General features: G+C 42.6%; 1 protein-coding gene across 2 annotated transcripts in view; it reads right to left on the reverse strand.

The window, feature by feature from the left end:
* SPTLC3 (serine palmitoyltransferase long chain base subunit 3) overlaps positions 1–24873 on the reverse strand; it is a 129542-nt gene that overhangs the window by 42670 nt on the left and 61999 nt on the right. For both annotated transcript variants that reach the window (XM_059037525.2, XM_067011989.1), the window contains exons 8-9: positions 9161–9266; positions 168–387 (exon numbers count right to left, since the gene is read on the reverse strand). In XM_059037525.2, coding sequence (XP_058893508.1) covers positions 168–387; positions 9161–9266 — 326 coding nt within the window. The remainder of the gene's footprint in view (positions 1–167; positions 388–9160; positions 9267–24873) is intronic.

The following is a 24873-nucleotide window of genomic DNA, read 5'->3' on the forward strand; positions in this document are numbered from 1 at the left end:
CTTGACCGTCTGGGCCTCCCATGGCTGTGAACACACGGTGACAAGGCTGCCCTCATCAGTCAGGTGTGCTGAACTGAACTGAAGCTCTCAGGCAAATCAGAAGACCCCGCAGTCTACCTTCCGAGGGCATTCAGGTTTTAAACAGACAAAAGGAATCTGTCTCTTACCTTCCTTCCAGCTATGTAACCTCCCGAGGCGCCAAAGCTTTTGGTGAATGTGCCCATAAATACATCAATATCTCTGGGGTCCATAGCAAAGTACTCCATCACACCCCGGCCAGTCAGGCCCACGGACCCAATACTGTGAGCTTCATCTACGTAGAGGTAAGCCTTGTATTTCTTCTTTAGAGCCACGATCTGGGACAGACGCACGATGGAACCTTCCATGCTAGGGCATAAGAAGAAATGCTCGTCACCCGTGTGTACCCTCCGGGGAAGCTCTGTGTCACTCTCCCTTTCAGTACTTCTCAGACAGCCTGCCCTGACACCAGACAGGGATGACAGGGACATACCATTCCTTTCTTCTTAAGGCATATTTTATTTGGTGGAGACAACCCTCTCAATCTTGTAAGGCTGCTCTGGCATTATTTCACTTGGGGAAAAAAAATATTTTACATTCAGTGGATTTAAGTGCTTTGCGTTGTTATAGCTAATTCCCAAGTAAATAGCTTACTGCATTGTTGATCAGTTTATCAATATTAGTAAAGCCGACTAGCATAACTAGACTGACCATGTTGGATTCTAGGTATTTTGCTAGTTTTAATTAAATTGCTCTATGTTGATGTATCTTCATCAGCCTGCTACTGTCTACTTGGCCAGTTCTGTCTGACCTGAACTCAGTGCTTGAATTGCCAAAGATTAAAAGAAAGAATTAAAAACACACAAAAGAACTTTAAGACATCGTAAATTTATTAAAGCATGGGAGAAAGTCCTTAGGGTCTCCTGTTCAGTCCTCACTGAACTCAAAGGCTTATTAGAGGCTTCTGGTGGAATCCCTTGAATGGTTTGTTACAACACAGATTGCTGGGTCCCACCCCCAGAGTTTCTGATTTAGTAGGTCTGGGATGGGTTTGGAATTTGCATTTCTACCAAGCTCCCGGGAGATTCCCCTACTGCTAGTTGGAGACAGCACTCTGAGAACCACTGCTGTAGATCAACTTTTGTTTTAGCCCTAAGTGCTTAATTTTTCATGGTATTATTGTAATTTGGTAAATTTACATGGTATTTTAAATTGCAAAAGCACTTCTAGCCCTCCAGCAAAGGGAAAGACAGGAAGTAAATAAGTAAGTGAAATGAACATTGATATTTACATGGCACCTCTTGGAACCCAATGGATTTAAAAGAACTCTTGTCTTTAATCAGTTCTCAGAACACTTCTTAAGCTGTGTCCACAGCTCACACAGTTTTGACTGCACTGACAGGCGAGTTCTATGAAAACACACAGACACACAGACTCACACCCTCACCCCCATGATGGAGCTTGTCAAACAGTTCAAGCAACCCATCAATTTAGTTCAAGAACTAGTCAATTGACACAGAGTTGAACTTCTCCCTTCTTCTTAATTAGTTTATGTATTTATTTAATGTATTAAAAAATAATTTAAGTGTTAGGTCGATTCAGTCAAAACAGTCCAGCTGTTATATAGTTACCCGGACCAACAGGTGTTGGATGCTTTTTCTTTTTTTTTAAAGGACTTTATTTTTCAGAGCAGTTTTAGGTTCACAGTAAAATTGAGTAGAGGGTACAGAGATTTCCCATATACCCCCGCCTGACATATGCATACCCTCCCCCATTATCAACATCACCCGCCAAAGTGGTACCTCTGTTTCAACTGATTAACCTACATTGGCGCACCATCATCTAAAGCCCATAGTTTATATTAGGGTTCACTCTTGGCATTGTATGTGAAACCAGGCAGGACCCTGTGGGGCTCCTGGGCACAAAAGCCTTCTGTCCCCTGTTTCTTATTTGTAGGAAATAGGTTTCAGCTTTCATGACCTTCCCTGAGTTCCAAAGGGCAGGTTCAAACAGTTGCTAATCAGGGAAGAGAAAGGGATGCAGAGACAAGGGAAGAGCAGTCAAGAAACAATAGTGTGGCCTTGGGTCAGGGTCCTAGTTCTGCCTCAAGGGATACACATAACAATATCTTTGAGCTCTTCTCATTATTTATCCATTTGCCAACTGAAGGACATTTTGGTTGCTTCCAAGTTTTGGCAGAACTAAAACCCTCATTCCAGAGAGGTCAGTTTGATAACCTCCAGAACCACAGAAGCTCATCAAAAGACCACCAGAGGCTAGATTAAAGGAATGCAGGCCCTGCACACACCCTGATCCTTATCAGCAACTCCATCCTTGAACCATTGTTATAAAACTCCTCACCAAATCCCCCCAGGTTGGGACACACAGTTTTGAGGGCATTAGCCCCTGTGTCCCCCTTTGCCTGGCAAAGCAATAAAGTTATTCCTTTCTATTTCACCCAGAACTCTGTCTCCAAGATTTGATATGGTATGGGTGCACAGAGGCTGAGTTTTGGCATCATACATTCTATGGGTTTGGACGAATGCATAATGACGCGTATCCATCATTATAGTATCACACAAACTATTTTCACTGCCCTAAAAATCCACTGTGCTTACCTACGTATCCCTCTCCACACCCAACCCATGGCAACCAGGGATCTTTTTGCTGTTCCTATAGTAATGCCTTTCTCAGAACATTATTATGTAGATGGAATCATACACTATGTAACATTTTCAGATTGGCTTCTTTCACTTAATAATATGCATTTAAGTTTCCTCCACATCTTTTCATGGCTCCACTGCTCATTTCTTTTGAGTGCTGAATAAAATTCCATTGTCTGGATGGACCACAGTTTATTTAGCCATTTGCCAACTGAAGGACCTTTTGGTGGCTTCCAAGTTTGGGCAATTGTAAATAAAGATGCTACAAACATCTGTGTACAGGGTTTTGAGTGGACACAAGTTTTCAACTCCTTTGGGTAAATATCAAGGAGCATGATTGCTGGATTGTATTGTAAGAGCATGCTTGTAAGAAACCACCAATCCATCATCTAAAGTGGCTGGACCATTTTGCATTCCCACCAGCAGTGAATGAGAGCTCTGTGTTACTGCACATTCTCGCCAGAGTTTACTGTTGTCCCAGATTGTGAACTTCTAACAGGTGTGTAGTGGTATGTCATTGTTTTAATTTGTATTTTCCCTGATGGCATATGATGCAGGAGCATCTTTTCACATGCTTATTTCCATCTGTAAATCTTTGGTGAGGTATCTGTTAAGGTCCTTGCCCATTTTTTAACCCGGCTGTTTGTTTTCTTATTGTTGAGTTCTAAGAGTTTTTTGTATCTTTGAGATAATGACGCTTTATCAAATGTATCTTTTGCAAATATTTTCTCCCAGTCTGTGGCATGTCTTTCTAATGCTCTTGGCATTGTCTTGCAGAGCAAAAGTTCTTAATTTTAATGAAGTCCAGCTTATTACATTTGTGCTTTTTACAAGGTCATTCTGAAAGGCTGTTTTCAGATTTTAATGACATGAAGACCAAATAGAGTCATCTTCTCTTATAGAAGTTTGCAAGTTAATTCCAGTATTTTCTTAGAGTAATTGCTTGTTAAAGTTGTTTCCATTGAAGGGGAGGAGGTCCAGCCAGCTGACTGCTTAAGCTGAGATGGTAGCCACACCACTTACTAAATGAGGACTTGGGCAACTTATTTGCTGTTCTCTGCCTCAGTTTCCTCGGATATAAAATAAGCATGATCATGGCACACTGCTCATAAGACCTTTATAAGAATGACTAGAAATAATACTTGTAAAGTGTCTGATGTATAACGAGCACCCATTGGGTTGTTTTTGTTCTCGGGTGGAGCTTAGGAGGAAATGGTAGCAAGAGGCCTAATCTGAGAAATTGGGAGCCCTTGACAATGCACTGTGTTGAATTTTCCAGGAAGAAAGCATATGGGTGTCATACATAATAAATGGCTGTATGCCCTCAAAATTCTAGAATCGTCTCATCTTTTAAAATGTTCTAAATTGGTAACACAAACATGCTAAAAGCCTGACATGTCACAAATAGCCATTCTTTGTTCTGGAACTGAGTTTGGCAGGAACCGGAGTTAATGTTGAACAGTTTGCAGACACTCCGGGCAGCTAATTAGCCATCTTTGCTTGGGCCGATCTAGCTGATGTTAGCAGCCAGCTCACCTGGTTTATATTTCTTCCTCGAAGATTAATGACTCCACAATACTGCTGATTTTAGGAGTTAATGTAGGGCACACATGAATCCTAGAAGGAATTCAGTTTTCATAAAGAGCTATATTTACCCACACTAAGTTTTCATTCTCTCAATGTGACCAAATTTGAATTGAACCTTTCCCTGTAGTGGGGCATTGAGTTTGGTGTTTACATGAAAAGGCTATCTATGTTATTGCTGCAAATTGCTGTCAAAGAACACTGTGCCAGAAACGATTAAAAAAAAACCAAACAAACCCAAGAACAGTGTTTTATTCTTTCTTCCTGAGTGAAAGGTTGTGTTTTCTTTTGACTGGAATAGAAAAAAAACAACTAAAATACAACTGTGGGTAGAGATAATTCCACCAGTTAATCTGAAGTTCTGTGCAGGGTCTTGAATGATTCTTAAACCAGCAAGTCAGTGAATAATTTCTTTATATCTTTTCTATTACATAATGTATTAGCTAAGTGACAAGACTCCGTTTGGAAATCTCCCTCTCACCACCTTCTCCTCCACCTATAAACCATATTACCCACTGGCAGGATTGGGATTTAAACCACTGGTTTGCCAACTTACATGGTGGAAAAATCTCCTTGGTGGGCCTTGAGTACAATCCAAGGGGAGAAAGGAAGGTGGAAAGAAAGGGGAAAAAAGGAACTAAGCTTAATTAAAAATAAAGTAATGGGCTTCCCTGGTGGCTCAGTGGTTGAGAGTCTGCCTGCCGATGCAAGGCACACGGGTTCGTGCCCCGGTCCGGGAAGATCCCACATGCCGCAGAGCGGCTGGGCCCATGAGCCATGGCCGCTGAGCCTGCGCGTCCGGAGCCTGTGCTCTGCAACGGGAGAGGCCACAACAGTGAGAGGCCGGCGTAACGCAAAAAAAAAAAAAAAAAATAATAATAATAATAAAAAAATAAAGTAACTACTGTTTTCTTTGTCTTTGTTTAAACCACAGAGATATAGGTGATAGTTTACCACTGAAGATCTCAGTCCTTCAACTTACATTATTTTGGGGAGGAGAATGGCTTTCATTCTTAGAGAAAATGGCATTCTGAGATTTCAACACTTGTTTATATGTGTATTTTTGGAAAAGGTTGGACAGTATTTCTTGATTAATTTTAATTTGAAAGTTTGGGCTCCAGCTATGCTAGTTGATATCCCCAGTTATTTGGGACCTCTCTCCCCATCTCTAGTGTAGTTTTGAATAATTTGGAGATTTTTCGACCACCATGAATCAACCACTAGGCTTCTCAGAGACACAAAACTAGAAGACTGTGACTTTAAAACAATACTTAAAAGAAAATGCAGGTGAGAACACTAAAATAATACTATTGTACTTCTAACCCCCAAATCATGGAATCATGGAACTCTACACTTCAAGTTTCAATCTCCCGATTTTACCGATGAAGAAACCGAGCCCTAGACAGGTTGATGGTGAAAGTCAAATGGATGACCTTGCACTTTCCACATTTACTTCATTGGATGTGGACACATGGGCTGATTCTTCTGTTTACATTGGGTCTCTGTCCCAGCAGGGCTACCTGGTTTGAATCCCAGCTCTGATTTATCTCAGTTATCTGCCCAGGGGCAAGTTATCTAGGTCTTGGAACCTGAGTGTCTTCATCCTCACAATAAACTTAGGAGTACTGGAGGCTCTTACTCAGGATAGCACATGTGAAATGTTTAGCAGTAACACATGATAAATGTGAACCCTGTCCTCTGACACCCATCCTTCAGGAGTCAAACAGCTTCGCCATGTGGATGGCTTGTTGTTTTCTGAGTTGCAACTTCCTCAACTGAAAATAAATTTGATGATGAAGACAGCTACCCTTGGTTGTGGGTTCACTATGTGTTGGGCTTCTCGAAGCATTAGCTTATGTGATCTCATTTAATTCTTACAAAAGAACCCTACGAAGGGCACATAGTTATAGGCAGCAATACAGGATCTACACCCATGTCCCAGGCCTCCCTCCAAATCCTGACTCCCCTATAGTCTATATATAAATATTAATACATACATGATCTATGGATGATGATATTATTATTGCTACTATTATTATTATTATCATAACTGCTTTTGTGGAGTTTACTGACTTCTTGGATTTGGTATCTAGCCTATTCTACCTTGATACCTATCTGAAACTGTCTGATTTGGCCGACTGCTCTTTTTTGGAGTTTTGAAGAAATTGATTTATGTGAGCTGTCTGTGGTAGGGAGACTTTACCCATGGGCTCAAAACACAGCCAGAGATAAGAAAGATCTGGGAGTGAAACGCTAAGGAGGTTTTGTGTGGATTCTAACAAGGTATACATCCATAATACATCTCTGGAAAGTAAAAGGACATTTGTGAACCACTGGTTTCACATTCGTAACCCTGGCCCTTTGGAAAATCTTGTGGGAAATAATTTCATTTTCTGGTGAGAGCAGCAAATGAGAATATCCATATGTTCCAGAACTCTACTCTAGGCTAGCCTTATTTTACAGACGAGGAAACTGAGGTCCCAGGAGGTACTGAGGCCTGTTTAAGAAGGGTCCTGTTTCCTATCTATGAATGAGTGCCTTTAGGTCACAGTCTCATTTAAAGACAAGATTCCTGTGCAGGTGAGAAAAAGGGAACATCTCTGAGAAGGCAAGTCCATGGACAGTGGAGACTTCTTCCTGTACACATGTCGGGTTGATGGAGCTGCTGTGGTAGATTGCTTCCAAAGATGGTTGCCTATAAGTCTTCCCCTCCCTGTATACACAAGCCAATCCTCCCATCAAGAGGTGGGGCCTGTTTCTCCTGCCCTTGAATCTGGGCTAGATTCGTGTCATGCTTTGACCAATAGAATATGGCACAGTGATGCTGTACCAGTTCTGGGCCCAGCCCTTAAAAGGCTGGCAACTTCTGCTTTCATCCTCTTGGAAGCCAGCCACCATGTTGTAAGGAAGCTCTAGCTAGAATGCTGAATGAGAAAAACCTACAGATAGAGAAAGCACCCCAGAGAAGAGGAGAGAATAAGGCACCTCAGTCAACAGCCAGTACCAAGAGCCCACATGTATGAGTGAGGTCATTTTGGATGTTCCAGCCCCAGCCAAACACCCCATTGAAAGCAGCTGCATGAATGACCCCAATAAATGTCACATGGAGCAGAGCTGCCCAGTTGGTCCAGACAACCCACAGTAGCGTGGGAAATAATAACTCATTGCTGTGTAAGACACTGTGCTTGGAGGTGGCTCGTTTCACAGCGGTAGGTCACTGGGCAGTCACCATTGCTAGTGAACCCTAAGCTGTGGTTTGTTGCCATCCTGTTTTGGAGCTGAAGTCCACACCTGGCTCCCCTATCCTCCTGATATCATGGTAGGACCCAGGCCCAGCATAGCCATCAGCAGAGGGGTTTCTTTGTGTAACTGATGGGAATATTTGACAGTGAAACGCTGGTGGTCCACTTAATTTCAGCCATGATCAAAGTACTTAGAACACAACTTCTCTTTAGTGAAGCCAAGTTCTGTTTATTTGCAGTTGGGTTCTGTTTACTCTGGTTAAAGGAGATGCCCGTCTGCTCTCGCTCTGCTGATCTGTGCTCCCACCAGTCCAGGCTTGAATGACAGGTGTTTAGATAAGGTCTCCCCTCCCAGGCTGGCATCTGGCACAGATCACACAGGGAGAAAGACTCGTGCTTGAGGCTATGACAGCCCAGAGTCAAAATGAGATTATTTCCTAAAAGTAGCAAGTTCAGGGCCAGTGAGTGGTTACATTATTCTACAGCAGGGTTTCCCAAATTCGGCACTGTTGACATTTAGAGCCGGATAATTCTCCGTTGTAGGGGACTATCCTGTGCATTGTAGGAGGTTTAGCAGCATCCCTGGCCTCTGCCCACCAGATGCCAGCAGTACTTGACTGCAGTTGTGACAACTGAAAATTGCCAAACGTGCTTGTGTGGTGCCCCCAGGGACGGATTCCATTAGCTGCGGGGTGGGGCTGGGGGGTGGGGGGGGAAGGTTGCTCCTGATCTCAAGCCTCCTTTGCAGCCACACTTCCCCTTGTTGGGAAGTTAAGCCCTCATTCCCTTCCTTTTAATCTTGTTCACTTTCCCATAATTAATCCATAGGAAACATTACCCTTGCTTCTTCTAACATTAAGATTGAAAATTGATTTAGGAGTGAGTAACTCTGAAGTAATGTTTCCTTGACTCATGGACTAGGACATCCAACAGAAGACAAACTTGGGAGCAGTTTCTACCTTAGTAACGATCATCAATTCAGACATAGAATGAAGCAAATTCAATCACAACCAGCAATATAAAAGTGCAGCTCTGACTGGCTTAGTGGATGTTTTGTCCGCTCAGCCTAAAAGCTGTGGGAAGACCAAGCATGCCTTCAGATGCTAAGACCATCTCCCCCTCTTCCCAGCTCTGCATCAAGAATTGGACTCCAGGTTAGTCTTACCTTGAAGAAAATGTGCAGGCGTTTTGTAGTCTGATGCTAACAATTGGCCAGGTTCAGCAAGCCTGGAGTTTGGGTGCACTATTGAGTTAGGGGCAGCTGGGTGCCCATCAGCAGTATCTACTTTCCTGCCTTGGTCATAAAGGCAAAGAGTGTTCTGAGGTTGCATAACCCATCCCCTAAAAGCCTTTGAAACTGTGGGGCAGCCAAAGGTAGTCGAATCAATACAAGTTAGCAATGCTCTGTCAGGACGTTTCTGAAGACACCTTCTTAAGTATGCCAGCTTCCAAGGTGCTCCGCCATATGTATGGTCATTGAAAAGACAGGTGACCCAAGACCTGATGGTTCACATTGATAGCTCTGACTCAGGTCCCTTCATAACACCTATCTCTAACTCATTTTTCCATTTAACTAGGAGAGGTCAGCCTTGCCCCATCTGTCAGCTCGCTGTGGGCCTCACTGTGTGAATAGGTCTCCGGTTATTTACATACCTGTAGATGCCCTCCACTAGGATGAGAATCTTTTTCCAAGCTCTGCGGGTTCGAGGCTGGCCGTAGATTACAGCGTCTCTCAGGAGCTTCTCTAGGCTTTGCATGTCTTTAAATAATACACACAAAAAAATTGAGTCATGAGAGGGCTTTTCTTTTTCTCCTTCATTTTCTTTTTGGAGAAGGCAGCAGATATTTTAGGCTCAGGCTCGGACCCAAACTTTCAGAGAGCAAAGTCGAAGTCAGAGAACACCCTGGGGGAGAGGGAAGTCTAGTTTTTAGTAAAAGTTACCTCTGACAAGCTGAGTAGTGAGGTTGGTAAAGCCAGCAGAATAAACCTCTAGTGGAGGCACATAGTTTCACAGGCTCTTCAAAGGCTGTCCTCACCTGCCTTAGCAGAGATGGCAGCTTTACATTAAATGCCTTTCTTAAAACTTAAGCTTTGTTGCCAGGTGAAAATTAGCCCTAAGGGATATCATTAACTAACACTCACCAACTGATGGTTTAGCCACCAGCATGGTAGAGTTTAGCTGGGTTTGCACAGGACGGCAGCATTTTGGGCTGGCAGAGGTCTCACTGCCTAAGTTTTGGGAGGTGGGTAAATGGATGTGATGTGGAGGCCATGTTCTGGTACAAAGCAGTCCTGTTTTCTTTCAAAACTTTAAGACAGTGTCACTTTTTGTTGTCATTTATCCACCAGTGGGTCTCAGACTTCAGAGACTGTGAATCATCATTTGGGGAATCAGTACAAATGTAGATTCCCTGTCTCACTCCTAGAGATTCTGGACCAGTTCGTGTGGGATGGGGTCCACAAGGGTTCATGTTTGGGGCGTTGGCACTCCTGGGTCCATCACTCAAAGCCAGACTTATATTTTGAGCTACAAAACTGTTTTCCAACCACATTTTAGACAAAACCACGGTTACCTCAAACTCAGCATTTCCAAGATAGAACTTGTGGCAGATGGCATCATTGGCCCCAATTCCTACACTCCCCCAATTTGAGTCCTTTGACATGTGACCTCAGAGCCCTCCCACTAAAGGAATGGAAGATGTTTCCCTGCCTCTGGCTTGGGTTCAGCCAAGTGACACGCTTTGGCTAATAGAATCCGGGGAAGAGAGAACAGGTTAGTTCTGCACCTCGGCCTTAAGAGGCCTTACACGTTTCTGCTTTTCCTCTTGTGCTTCTACCAGTAACATGAAAAGAACACCCCCAGGCTAGTCCACAGGTCCTGGGAGGGTCCCAGGAGAGGCTGAGAGTCAAGTAGGGAACAGATAGCCCAGCCCACTTGCAGTCACGAGTAAGAAATAAGTGATATTTGTTGGATGCTACTGGGGTTTCAAGGTTATTTGTTACGGGACTAGCTAAAGAATGCAGTCTCCAAAGGCCGTTCCTGATCTAGTCCCTGGCTATCTTCCTCATATGGTTTCTCAATATTCTCCAGCACACAGCCTCCCATCTCTCTTACATGCTTCTCCACTCTTGTCTGTCTGGAGAACCTCCACCCACCACGCAAGCCTCCACTCAAACTCTTTTGGCCAATAGAACAGATTTTCTTTCTTCTTTGTGTCCTTGATGACTCATCTATTCTGGATTTAAGCACTCATCACACTGCTCATTATTTGAGTTCCTGTCTCTCCTCCAGGGAAGGCAGGGACCTTATCTTATTCATCCATTAAGCCCTAGTCCTAATGCACAGCGCTAGAGCTAAGGCGATATGTGATAGTTGAATCACTTGTCTTTTCATGGAAGAGATTTTAGACCAGGAAACAGGAAAGGGAGTGACACTTTGGGATCTAAATAGGAATTATGAGAAAGGATAATTGCCTCATGCCTGCAGTAATATTTGTTTAATTAACTGTGTTTTTAGCTTTTTTTAAACATCTTTATCGGAGTATAATTGCTTTACAAAGGTGTGTTAGTTTCTGCTGTATAACAAAGTGAATCAGCTATACGTATACGTATATCCCCATATCTCCTCCCTCTTGCGTCTTCCTCCCACCCTCCCTATTCCACTCCTCTAGGTTAAAGACAGGCAGATATATCTTCTGAGTCTTCACGTAAGATGTAGTGTTGTTTTAGTGTCACTACATCACTGACCACTAGATGGCAGCCAAGGAAACAGAAAGCAGCTTTCTTATTTTGAGAATTTCAGGGATAACAAACGTTCATCTTTAGGCATTTTGATTTCGGCTGGGTTCCTAAAATGTTGAAGTAACCCATGTGATTGGGGGAAGCAGCTCCTTTTTCTATAATCCACCGCAGGCCTGTTAGTCTCTGAAGGGAAAAAGAGCTGATGAATATAAGTATACCTGCTTACAGAGTTTTTCCTTCTGGGACTTGGAATTTACAAGTTTTTATACAGAAATGACACATGGTGAGTGTGACTCCTGTGCCATAGTAACAAAAACAAACCCAGACTCCAGAGAGTGGGCACAGAGGGAGCCGACGTCCACATAACAAAGGCCGCATACGACAAAGCCACAGCAGCCAACATCATTCTCAATGGTGAAAAACTGAAAGCATTTTCTCTAAGATGAGGAGCAAGACAAGGATGTCCACTCTCACCACTATTATTCAACATAGTTTGGAAGTCCTAGCCATGGCAATCAGAGAAGAAAAAGAAATAAAAGGAATACAAATTGGAAAATAAGAAGTAAAACTGTCACTGTTTGCAGATGATACTATACATGAGAATACATGATACTATACATAGAGAATCCTAAAGATGCCACCAGAAAACTACTAAGGCTAAGCAATGAATGTGGTAAAGTTGCAGGATACAAAATTAATGCACAGAAATCTCTTGCATTCCTATACACTAATGATGAAAAATCTGAAAGAGAAATTAAGGAAACACTACCATTTACCATTGCAACAAAAAGAATAAAATACCTAGGAATAAACTTACCTAAGGAGACAAAAGACCTGTATTCAGAAAACTGTAAGACACTGATGAAAGAAATCAAAGATGACACAAACAGATGGAGAGATATACCATGTTCTTGGATTGGAAGAATCAATATTGTGAAAATGACTATACTACCCAAAGCAATCTACAGATTCATTGCAATTCCTATCAAATTACCAATGGCATTTTTTACAGAACTAGAACAAAAAAATCTTAAAATTTTATGGAGACACAAAAGACCACGAATAGCCAAAGCATTCTTTTTTTTTTTCCTGTACACGGGCCTCTCACTGCTGTGGCCTCTCCCGTGTGGAGCACAGGCTCCTGACGTGCAGGCTCAGCGGCCATGGCTCACGGGCCCAGCCGCTCCGCAGCATGTGGGATCTTCCCTGACCAGGGCAGGAACCCGCGTCCCCTGCATCGGCGGACTCTTAACCACTGCGCCACTGGGGAAGCCCACCAAAGCATTCTTGAGGGAAAAAAAACGGAGCTGGAGGAATCAGCCTCCCTGACTTCAGACTATACTACAAAGCTACAGTTATCAAGACAATATGGTACTGGCACAAAAACAGAAATATAGATTAATGGAACAGGAAGCCCAGAGATAAACCCATGTACTTATGGTCAACTAATCTATGACAAAGGAGGCAAGGATACACAATGGAGAAAAGACAGTCTCTTCAATAAGTGGTGCTGGGAAAACTGGACAGCTACTTGTAAAAGAATTAAATTAGAATACTCCCTAATACCATACACAAAAATAAACTCAAAAGCAAACCCAAGTGAACTAAATTAGTGGTCACTTAACAGTGAATATTCTAAGATTTTCGAAAATCTATACACGCAGAGATTGTTGTACTGTTTATTCAATCAAGAGGGTCACTTACATGTTAGAGCCTGAATTTGGGAGTTTAAATGAACCCCACTAAAGAAGAGAAATTTCTCTCCATTCTTTTAATATCAGGCAGGACAGAATACAAGCCTGCAAAAGACCTTGATGTGTTTTTTGCATTTTGCAGATGGCAGGAACTCATCGTGTTTGTTATGAATGGAGAGTTCGATGAGGAGAAGCTTTTAGTGGAACTTCAGAAAACCCTCAGTGTCCACACACTAGGATCCTTGAGCAAAGGGAAGATCAATCAGCCATTGTTCTGCCTTGGGTGACAAACTCACTAACCTCTTAGAATCACAGAAGCTAGACAGAGAAAGGTATGACTTCACTCACTGTGGGATTCTGGACACATGTTAACATCTGGTAGTTTCTGATTTTTAGGTCCTTGCTCTATAATTCTACAGTGTGTGGGTCACAGACCTATAGGATTCAGGGGATTGTGGTTTATGTTCTTGCAGGCCTTATGAGGTTCTACTGTTTCAGCAAATCACATGCTAACATCTGCAAGGGATTTTCAAATAATGATGCTTATTAAAGCACTTATACCCTCATTATGTTAATCCTCATGACACCTCTGAACGATTAGGCTTTGGTATTTTTTTTTCAGATAAGCAAACTCATGCCAGAAGGTTTGTAAAACCAATAACAACCAAAAAAAAAAAAAAAAAAAAAGACCCTAAGCCCAAACAAACCAGCTTCTTGTTGGAGTATAAAGAAAATCCCGAGGTACAGAAATTAAAAGAATACAGTTGATGCCATCAAGGTGCACCCACACAGTGCTACTGTATCATCATGTTACAGAGTTATAATGACACACTGTGGACTTGTAATCACCAGAAATTTGAGTACCAACAACGCCTTAGACATTATTCACCACCAAGTCTGGCTCATCAAGGCGGGGTCCTTTGGTTTGTGACGGCTGAGAGGAGGGCGCCGGCATGGTGGGTGATGAGACGTGGCCTGGGGTCCACGTTCTGGTGCAAAGCAGCCCTGGTTTGTCACGGGTTAGGAAATTACTAAATCCCAGGGAGAGCCCAGCTATGTGCCCAAAGCTCCAATCAGGCTTAGGTGACAATGACGCTCTGCGAGCCTGTTCCTGCACCTGTCCTTAAATTCAAAACCCTCATAATATTAGCAAGCCTCCGGGATCTGTGGAAACTACACATACAGTCCTGTGAGAAGAGAGCCCAAGTCAACAAAGAAGCCGTAACCTTCTCAGAAGGGAGGTTGGTGTAGTTCAAAAAGTGTCCTCCTAAAGATAAGATCTAGGTCTCTGGCTTCTTTCTTTCTTTCCTGTACAGCAAAAACACGGTTTCTCCTGCCTCAGCTGACTCTTTCCTCATCTCTTGTGCAACTGAGCTTTTGTTGAGACACGAGAACTTGGCCATCCCTCCGTGCCCTGCCCTGCTCTCCATCTAGGGCCCATGGTCAAGGCTGAAGGGCAGCCTCCACTTTCCTTGTGCTGCCCAGTGTGCTTGCTGGTTCACCCTCATCACGCAAAGCTCCAGAAAACCTGCCTCCACCTGCATTTAGATATGTCGTCTTGGTCCCTGCTCCGTGGGCTTCTTGCCAAAACTTTTTCATGCCTACACAGGATAGACACTCAACAGCTATTTCTTAAGTGAAAAGATGGTTGGATGATGAAGAAATACTACTTGTTACTCTATTTCCTTGCCCTCCCCCCATCTTTTTCCTGTTCCTCATGTTCCTTCAGGGATAATCAGTTTCATCCTTCAATATTGAGCCCAAATGTGAACTATTAAGCAGTAGGTACTTAAACAACTGTGAATGATGATAAATTATTCTTATTTTTAAAACGGTTTGTGGGGAACTGCCCCTTTGTGTAGCCTTTGGGGGAAAACATAATCATAATGTCCAGTTCTGGCCAGCAAAGCAAATATTTCTCTCAAAGTGACATTTATAGAGTCTCCTCTATGAGATCAATGAGGGTATTTCTGATGCATTGAAAAATGGGTGCGGGACTTCCCTGGTGGCACAGTGGATAAGACTCTGCACTCCCAATGCAGGGGGCATGGGTTCAATCCCTGCTCAGGGAACTAAATCCCACATGCATGCAGCAACTAAGAGTTTGCATGCCACAACAAAGGAGCCTGCCTGATGCAACTAAGACCCGGCACAACCAAATAAATAAATAAATGTAAAAAAATGTTTTTTAAAAAAAGAAATGGGTGCCTTCAGTTTTGCAAGGCAGGTTGGATACATACTTTGGTTCAGGTCTTCTGAATGGGTCTGCAAATATGTTTGCAGGTATCACATGGCCTTTTGTAGGTCCAAGAAGCAAGGTGAGCTTCCTGGAAGTAGGCAAAGGGCAGCTGGGAGCAGAGGAGCTGGGCTGGGCAGAGGATGAGGTAGGTGCTAGGGGCAGGGCCTACTTACCCGGGGGAAAGGGTCATCCCAGAAACTTCTGGCCTTGGGCACATGAGGTGAAGAACGGGTAGAGCCTAATGCACGGGGACAGAGTGTTGCATGCACTCAGGCTCTGGGTCTGATAAGCATGGAGGGCTCTGATCCTTAGAGAAGGGCCTGTGGGACTAGATAGAATGCTGAATAGGATCTCTGGGGAGTGGGGTCAGTGCAGGAAGGTGAGCCTTGATCCAGGGAGCACTGTCGGAGCCCAGGGGTGAGCACCTGGATCCTGTGTCTCAGGTCAGGGTGCAGTCAAGGGCGCCCAGTGAATTCTGGCTGCGTCCGCCTAACCCAACTGCCCTGACCCGGGACAGTTGCATGGGAGATGGAGGCTATGGAGTATTTCATACATCACTCTACCATCTGGAGGAGGCAGGGAGTGTAAAGGAGGTCAAAGTTCATTGTGTTTAGAAATGGGAACTCTGAAGTCAGACCTCCTCAATTTAAATCCCAGCTCTGCCTCTTTCCAGCTGTCTCTAAACAAGTCACCTCACCACTTTGTGCATCTTTCTTCATCTGTAAAAAGGGGATAATTGGTAGGTGACTTGTGAAGTTGGAGCTAAAAGGAGTGAGTGCATGTGAAAGTTTCATTACAGCAAGGGTTGAATACTCTTACTGTTAAAAGATATAGGGGCAATTGCTTCATTTGTTAAACAACCTAGTTCAGGAGCCTTGAGATTGAAAATGTCATGGCTTGTAAAGTAATCTAAGTGATGTTTATAGGTTTGACCTTCCACTCAAATGACACTCATGAGCCCTCATTCCGCAGAAGAGGTAGGGCTCAGAGTTTTCCCACAAACACTGCATCCTTTGTTCTTCTTCCTCTCGGCCTTTAAATGCCTCTAGATAGAATCCTGGTTCTTCCTCTCCACTTTTTTTCCCCTTAAACCACTCCAAATTCTTGGCCTGCTCATTCCTCTGACCTCATGGCAACTCTCCTAGCTGAAAAGACTGCTTCTCCTCTTCAAGACCAGCTCAAGAAGCCCTTTGTGACTCACTTGAGTACAGAGATTACCTACAGTCTTGCTGCTCCAAGTACAGTCCTGCACCAGCAGCATCAGTATCGCCTGGGAGTTTGTCAGAAATGCAGGTGCTCAGGACCCCGCCCAGAACCACCGAATCCAAGTCTGCCTTTCAACAAGAACCCCCACGGTGACTCCTTGTACCTTAAAGACTGGGAAACATTGTTCTAGGATCTACATCGTATGCATTTACCAGTAAAGTGAGCAGATACAGGAAACAAAAATAACTCAGTTCTGATTTCCCCAAATCTCTGAAAGAAGTTGTTGACCATTCTAGAGAGTTAAAATTCACCCAGGGTTTGAGGTCCTGGAATTCTCAGGGTGCTAACATACTCATCCCAGAGGACATGTTTACCAAAGGCCTCCGGGTACCCCACAGTGCTTGGACCCATTTCCTCAATGCACCAGAATCATGAAGGAGACCAAGCCTGTAGGTCCCTGGTTGGAGCTGATGCCTCGGCTTGTGCTGTAAAATGGCTGGAGAGTCTCTTTTGTGGTACCAATGAGTCACAAAGGCAAACTAAGGGTTGGCTATTTCCCTGAAGCTGCCCAAAGTAGAAAGTGCAAGGAGATATTTTCAGCATGTAGCCAGAGGGATTCAGAGGCCAAACTTCAGCTTCTGAGTTAAGATTCATGTTACTAACAGGATAAGGCATCACGCTAGATTGATTTTCACACAAGAACCCACAGCTCTCTGTGTTCTACATGTGGTCTGGCAGTAGCTGGACTTAGCGAGTGAGTAAGAGTGCCATCTAGAGCTGTCCATGTACCTGTATCCTCTCAGCCCAGCTCCTTATTGCAGACACAGGCTATTCTTTGTCCAATACATATTTTTCTGGCTGTGGGAGCATACTCAGCCTGAGTCAGGACAGCCCTCAACCAACCACCAGCGGGCACTGGTGCATAAATACCCCAGTTCCCACGCCTCAGGTGGGATAACACTGAGGCATGTCTATACTGGCACCCAGATTTTCCTAGTAGGCTTAAGCTCCAGGTGTTTACTGTGCTAACATGCTTGACAACACACCCTTTACTGGCTGCCTCCCCTGCTCTGTCTTCATCCCCTTCTTCCCTGCCTGTGTCCTGGGATCACTTCCTAAATAAATGACTTGCCTTCACATCCATGTCTCAGGTCTGCTCCTTGGGGAAATGAACCAAGACAAGAGCACCAGACTTGGGTTTGAATTTTGACTCTCACCACCATATGTCATGCGTGTGTCCTTGGGCAGGTCATTCAATCACTTTGAGCATTGTTTTCTCTTAATAAGTAGGAATAATGAAGAGAAACAGGAATCTGGAGTTTTGTTAAATTTAAATGGTTGATTATATAAAGGGCTTCATGTAGTGCTTGGCAGCAGTGAATGCTGAATAAATGAGAGTTAGAATCTCAGTACAGTCGTCCCTTGGTATCCAGGGCGGATTGGTTTCAGGAGCCTCTGTGGACACATGAATCTGAAGATGCTCAAGTCCTTTATATAAAATGGCATAGTGTTTGCATATAACCTATGCACATCCTCCCATATACTTTAAATCATCTCTAGGTTATTTACAATACCTAATACAATGTAAATGTTGTATAAATAGTTGCCAGCATGAGATAAAGTTTTGCTTTTTGTAACTCTCTGGAATTTTTTTCCCAAATATTTTCCATCTGTAGTTGGTTGAATCTGGTGGATGTGGAAATGGAGGGCTGACTGTAATTGTAACCTTTGCAATACAAGAAGAAATCATCCCTGGTGATAAATTCTGCTAAAACTGCACTTCTGAGTTGTTTACTTTTCCTTACAGAGTATAGCTTTTGTGTGTTCTGATTTTGTTCAGTTCCTCATTCTGATTTTGTGGGAAATAAAGAAATGATGAATAGCTTGAAGTTATTGGTCAACCCAGGTCACGTAGGATTCAAAGTTTATTATGATGGTCTGCAATGGTTTGACTACACTTCAGGTATATTTTTCGCATACAGAATGCAAAAATTCAAGGGCCCAGAATTCTGATTTATTTACTATGGCTCTAAATAACAAGTGGGTATCCTTTAGTATTGATCTACATAAAAATAGGACCTCTTCTCCCCCCCAAAGCCAGGAGAGTATCCTTAAGATATAAGCAGAGCACACAGGTGGAGCAAAGTCCAGGAAAGCAGAGCAAGTGTAGTTGTATGAAATCCCATAATCTTGATGTTTAAGAACATTCCAGTTTAGGGGGCCATTCTTAAACTCTGTCTCATAAGTTATTAACTCCTATCTGGGCTGGTTGCATGCCTCCTGCCCACATAGGAAGGCAACTTTCATCTTCTGCAGATCCTTCAAAAAATCTCCACGTTATCATTTCATTCTGCATGGATACGTAGTAAGGATTAAAGCATCATTGTTTACTGAGGTGTTTAGTATTATCCTGGGAATAGTAAAGCAAGAAAGAGCGCCAGCAGCAACTGATGCCTTACCTATTAGGACTCCATTTAATTATTTTCCCCTCCATATGCCATCTCACCTCCAGGACCTCTCAAGTGAGAAGTCATTTCAAGGACCCTGGAGGTAGCCTTGCTCTCAAAGGTGGCTGTTTCTGTGGTGTAAATACAACAGCAAGGAGAGTTGTTCATGTGTAAAAGTCCTGTCGAGCACATTAGTGAGTGAGAACAAGGGATCTGTGTACCTGAGAATGGAAGTGCATTCGTTTCTTACAGCTGCTGGAAAAAATTAACACAAACGTAGGATTTTATGAAACACAAATTATCTTACAGTTCTGGAGGCCAAAACTCTGAAATGGGTCTTACTGGGCTAAAACCAAGTCGAGGTGCTTTCCTTTCTGGAAGCTGGTTTGGGGGGGACCCATTTCCTTGCTTTTTGCAGCTTCTAGAGGCTGCTGGCATTCATTGGTTGTGGTTTCTTTGATCTCCAAAGCCAGCAATGGCTTGAAGTTTTCCTCACATGGCATCACTCTGACACTCACTCTTCTGTTTCCCCTTTCCACATTTAAGGACCCTGTGATTACCCTGGACCCCGTGCAATCTCTTTACTTTAAGATTATCTAAGTAGCAACCTGAATTCCATCTGGATCCTTCATTCCCCTTTATCACAAAATATAATATGGTCACAGGCTCTGGGGATTAAGACACAGGCATGTTGGGGGACCATTATTCTACCTCCCACAGAGAACTAAAGAGCCACAGCAGTTCATACGTAACAGAATGTCATGGATTAAATGATGGACTCTGACCCTCACCGCATGCGATTCTTAATTGGGAAAAGCAGGATTTGTACAGACAGTGCCAGGCTTCACCACTGAGGGGTTCTATGATCTTGGGCACGTATTCGATAACCTATTTAGGCCTGAATCTCCTCACCTGTAAATGAGGACCGTCCATAGGGTTAAATAAATACACAAGAGAAGGTTATTAGCTCAGCATCTGGCACAGAGTAAATTCTCAATAAGTGCTATTTGCTGGTATAAAATAACCACAGTGAACATGTATTATAAAGATATAGATAAAAACTGTTATCTATTATCTGGGGGTATAAAGAGAGAGCATGAGGGTTAAGTTACTGAATGTTGTAAGAGCTGTGTCAAATTGGAAGATAAAATGAAATCCTTGAATTATAATTTTGGCAAAGTATTAAGGAATTAAAAATTTGTCTGAAAATAATTTCAAACTTAACAAAAATATTTGCAAGAATAAGAATACTACAAAGAACACCCAGGTACATTTTACCCAGATTCATCTATTAACATTGAATCCCATTTACTTTATCATTCTATCATCTATCTATTATCTATATATCTATGTAACTATCTATCATCTATCTATCTATCTATCATCATCATCTCTATAGAATTTCCAAGGGAAGACTGGTGAATGGTACAATTTGGGCTGAATTCCAAATGATAAATGCAGATAGAGTAGGTGAGATATTGCGATTTGTAATAAAAAATGATGTATTTTGTCTTCATCCACTACACTGTTCCTGGAAATGACCAATGATTAGAGGGTTGGAAATTTCAGTCTTTCCTTCCAACCTCTGGGGAGGGTTAGGGGCTGGAGATTGAGTTCAATCACCAATGGCCAATGATTTAATCAATTGTGCCAATGAGACTTCCATAAGACCCCAGAAGGATGGGGTTCAGAGAGCTTCTGGGTTGACAAAACAAAACTGGAGATTCAGGGAGAGGTTGTGGAAGCTCCTGCATGCTTTCCCACCCACCTTGCCCTGTCCATCTCTTCCATCTGGCTGTTTCTGAGTTATAACATTTTATAGTTAGCTGATAATCTAGTAAGTAAACTGGTTTCCTGAGTTTTGTGAGCTGCTCAAGCAAATTAGTTGAACCTAAAGGAGAGGGTGATGGGAACTTCTGATTTTTAGCTGGTCACTCAGAAGCACAGGTGACAACCTGGATGTGAGATTGGCATCTGAAATGGGGACAGACCTGTGGAGTCTGATGCCGTCACCAGGTAGATAGTATCAGAATTAAGTTGAATTGTTGGATGCCCAGCTGGTGTTGCAGGATTTCTTGGTGGTGTAGAGAACACCACACACATTGGAATTGGTTCCTGAATCATTAAAGGGATAAGAGAACTGCTTTGAGGAGAGCTGATCTTTACAATCCATAAAGACAAATCATTTCCATGTGATGCTGTTCAAAGTTTTAACTCAAAGTTGCTTGTATATCTGTTTCCATCTCCCCTGGATACCTGGGAGGGCTACTAAATGCTGTGAGCAAAGCTAATCCCTCCAAGGGACAGCATGGCACTCAGCAGAACAGGCACTTTTCCTTGCTTCTTGAAGTACATACATCTTGGCTTATATACATGTCTTTGTGGCTCTACATTAACTGGCCAAGGCCTTAATTTTAAGGCTCTTCTTCAGTAGTTCAGCCCCACACTCGGGACACACGTGGGGGTCTTGCTGTCTTTTCACACTGCAGATTAGTCTTCTGTTTGAAACATCCTTTCCCTCACCCCTGATTAGAATTCTCCTAATCCTTCAAAGTCTATGGCAAGTGCTATGCATTTCATGCAGTCCCCTTAATGAGATGACCTCTGCATTCTTTTAGGTCACCATAATGTTCTCTACTATCGCTTAGTGGCGCTGGTGATGACAATGATGAGGATAATAATAATCATAATAACACAGCAGGTACAAACAATTCAGTAGTTTCTATTACCAGGTATTGTGCTAAGCACTTTATATTCCTTCTCCAGCATACCATGAAACAGGCATCATAATAGAGATTATTTCTGGAATTAGTAAATAGAGATCCAAGAAGGTTAAGTAATTTTCCTAGGACCACATGATAATAGGCTATAGAACAAGGACACTAATATTTGGATCAAGGCCTATACTTTTTAGAAAAAATACCAAATTGATGGTTTTAAATTTATAGATGCTGCATGATAATTAACAATTTAGGAAAATTTATTTACAAGGAAATGTATAGATCTTAAGTACACAATGCAATGAATTTTAATAAGAACGTGAGCATCACTGCACTCAAAATAACAACACTTCTATCACCCCAGAAAGTTTTTCATGCCTCTTCTTAACAATTTTCCTCCCCTACAAGGAGAGGCAAGGATTGTTGTGATTTATATCACCACAGAGTTGTTTTATCTGGTTTGAGTTTTCTATGAACAAATTCATACTGTGTGTACTCTTTTGTATGTGGTTTATTTAATTAAAAATGATGTTTCTTGAGAGTCATCCACTTTGTATCAGTAGTTTATTCCTTTTTTATTGTAGAATTGTCTTCTATTATATGAATAAGGCATTTTTTTTCCTATTCTCCTATTGATAGATATTTGAGTTGGTTCCAGTTTTGAGCTATTATGAATAAAGCTCCTATGAACAGTCTTGCACAAACCTTTTAGTGGACATATGCTTTCATTTTCCTGGGAATTCTGAGCTGTGGGATTTCTGAGTCATAGCATAGGGATGTGTTTAGCTTTACAAGATTTGCCAAAGGGTTTTCTGAACGAGTTGTGCCACTTTCACTCCAGTTACGGGATGGGTGAGTGTTCTAATTGCTCCACACCTCTGACAACATTTGATGTTGTCATCTTTTGGATTTTAACTATTCCAGTGGGTGTGAAAAGGTACATTTGTCAAAGTTTTTACTCTTAACCACTGCCCGATACCATCGTGGCCCTTTTTCACTTCAACCCATGATAATTACTTTTGTATATATCTGTTCCTCCTACTAGATTGTAAGCTCTCAGTTAGCTAAGATTTTACCTTATCATTTTTATAATTCTCCAAAGCCCTAACATAGTGCCTGAATCAGAAAAGTTGTTCGATAAATGCTTAGTGAGTTTTGGCTTAGAACACTTTTTCTGCATTTTGTGACTCCCTTTTACCAATGTTAGACCAGGAGTGTAAAAGAGTGCTCATCATGGTGAGAGGAAGCCTGAGGATAGTTAATGTGACAATGTGTGTCTGGTGATATATCTCCGGGCATACTGACAAGATCCAGGGTCAGCTTAGACTAAATGAGGTTAGAAAATAACCTTATATCAGGGCTTACATCCCTCACTGTGCATCAGAATCACGTGGGGAGCTCTGAAGAAATGCAACTGCCTTGGTCCCAACCTGAATATTTGGATTCACTTGGTCTATAGGTGGACCGAGTCACTGACGTTTCATAGATATTCCTAGATGTTTCTATTGTGCAACTAGGACTGTGACATTCCATTGCCCTCAGTAGAATTAAGTGAAGAAACGAGAGACTGCTATTGATAGATGTTTCTCTCCAAGAGTGAGATCATCATGTTTAATCATATCCATGGATGTAACTACAGTTGAATAATTATCCACTATTTCCTTTATCCTTCCTCAAGAAGACAGAATTTTTTAAAATTTTATTTATTTATTTGTGGCTGTGTTGGGTCTTCGTTGCTGTGCGCGGGCTTTCTCTAGTTTCTGCAAGCGGGGGCCACTCTTTGTTACAGTGCTCGGGCTTCTCATCGCGGTGGCTTCTCTTGTTGCGGAGCACGGGCTCTAGGCACGTGGCCTTCAGTAGTTGTGGCACGTGGCCTCAGTAGTTGTGGCTTGCAGGCTCTAGAGTGCAGGATCAGTAGTTGTGGCTTGCGTGCTTGGTTGCTCCACTGCACGTGGGATCTTCCCAGACCAGGGCTCGAAACCGTGTCCCCTGCATTGGCAGGTGGATTCTTAACCACTGCACCACCAGTGAAGTCCCAAGAAGACAGAATTTTTGATCACCAGTTACCTGCCTTGCCAAAGAATCAAAAAGGCATAGCACATTGTGCTAATGTCAAAAGCATTTTCCTTCATCTCCTAATAAATTCATTTTTTGAACCCCTGAAAAATGTCTACTCCAAATATGAATTCCCAACACTGTGAAGATAATTTGAATCTGGATGTGACAATTGATGATACATGAAGAAAAAGAAATAGAACTGGAAGAACTAAACTTGGCTTATCAGAGATGAAAGCAAAGACTGAGTGGTAGATGTAACATTAAGAAATGGAGTCAACATATTTTGAATTAGCATTGAGATGATGGTCAGAGTTGAGCTGTAGGTCTGAGGAGCCTTAAGTCTGGTTCTTGCAGAGTTCCTGGCCCTGAACTTCACTCCAGAGTGTTCTCACACAGCCACTGAAGGGGGTTCAGTAAAGGCATAGCCAGAACTCACCCCACTCAGTGAGAGGAAATTTTTCAACAGAATAACTCTACAAGTTGGAAAAGGGGGGTCACTTTGGAAAGCTCCCATGCATTGGCTTTCCTCTCCTGGGGGATAATTGTTTTATGGTTTGAGGTTTCTGTGAGGTGGACACAACAGAACTGGAACAATTCTTCCTCACTTCTTTGTTTTCTTCTTCTCACTTCAATCTTTGTTACATCCTTGGAGAATGAAGGGAAAGTGACAAGGAAGAGGAACAGGGAAAAGTAGAGGGGGAGGGAAAGCAGGAGAGAATAGCAGTGAGAAAGAAGAGAGAGAAAACAAGTGTGTGTGTGTGTGTGTGTGTGTGTGTGTGTGTGTGTGTGTGTGTTTGTGTGTGGACACATGCATGCACACAGAAATAAAGGAGAGTTCTGATGACAGTAATAAAGAATTAGGATCAGGAACTTTGAAATAGGAGGATCTTTACACATCATATAGTTGAACACCTTCATTTTGCAGTTGGAAAACTGAGTACAAGAAAGAGGAAAGGTTCTACAAAAGGTGATGCAAAAAATCAGGGGCAGAGCTGGATGAGAGAACTCAGGTGTCCACCACCACCTCCTTCTAAGTATTTCCTAATACTTCCCATGCTGCCTTGACCTCATCACAAAACTTCACACCCAGGAGCCTGAAAGGGCACTGCAATGACACTGACTAGATGGTTTGTGTGTGTGTGGGGGGGTGTGGGATAGTGAAAGGAGGCATTTAGGATAAGGAACAAGATCACTTTTTACCTGACTATAACATAAAACTTAAGTCTTCACATGGAAACAACCTAAATGTCCATTGACAGA

This window comes from Kogia breviceps, chromosome 14 (genome assembly GCF_026419965.1).
Source record: "Kogia breviceps isolate mKogBre1 chromosome 14, mKogBre1 haplotype 1, whole genome shotgun sequence".
Classification (NCBI taxonomy): Eukaryota; Metazoa; Chordata; class Mammalia; order Artiodactyla; family Physeteridae; genus Kogia; species Kogia breviceps.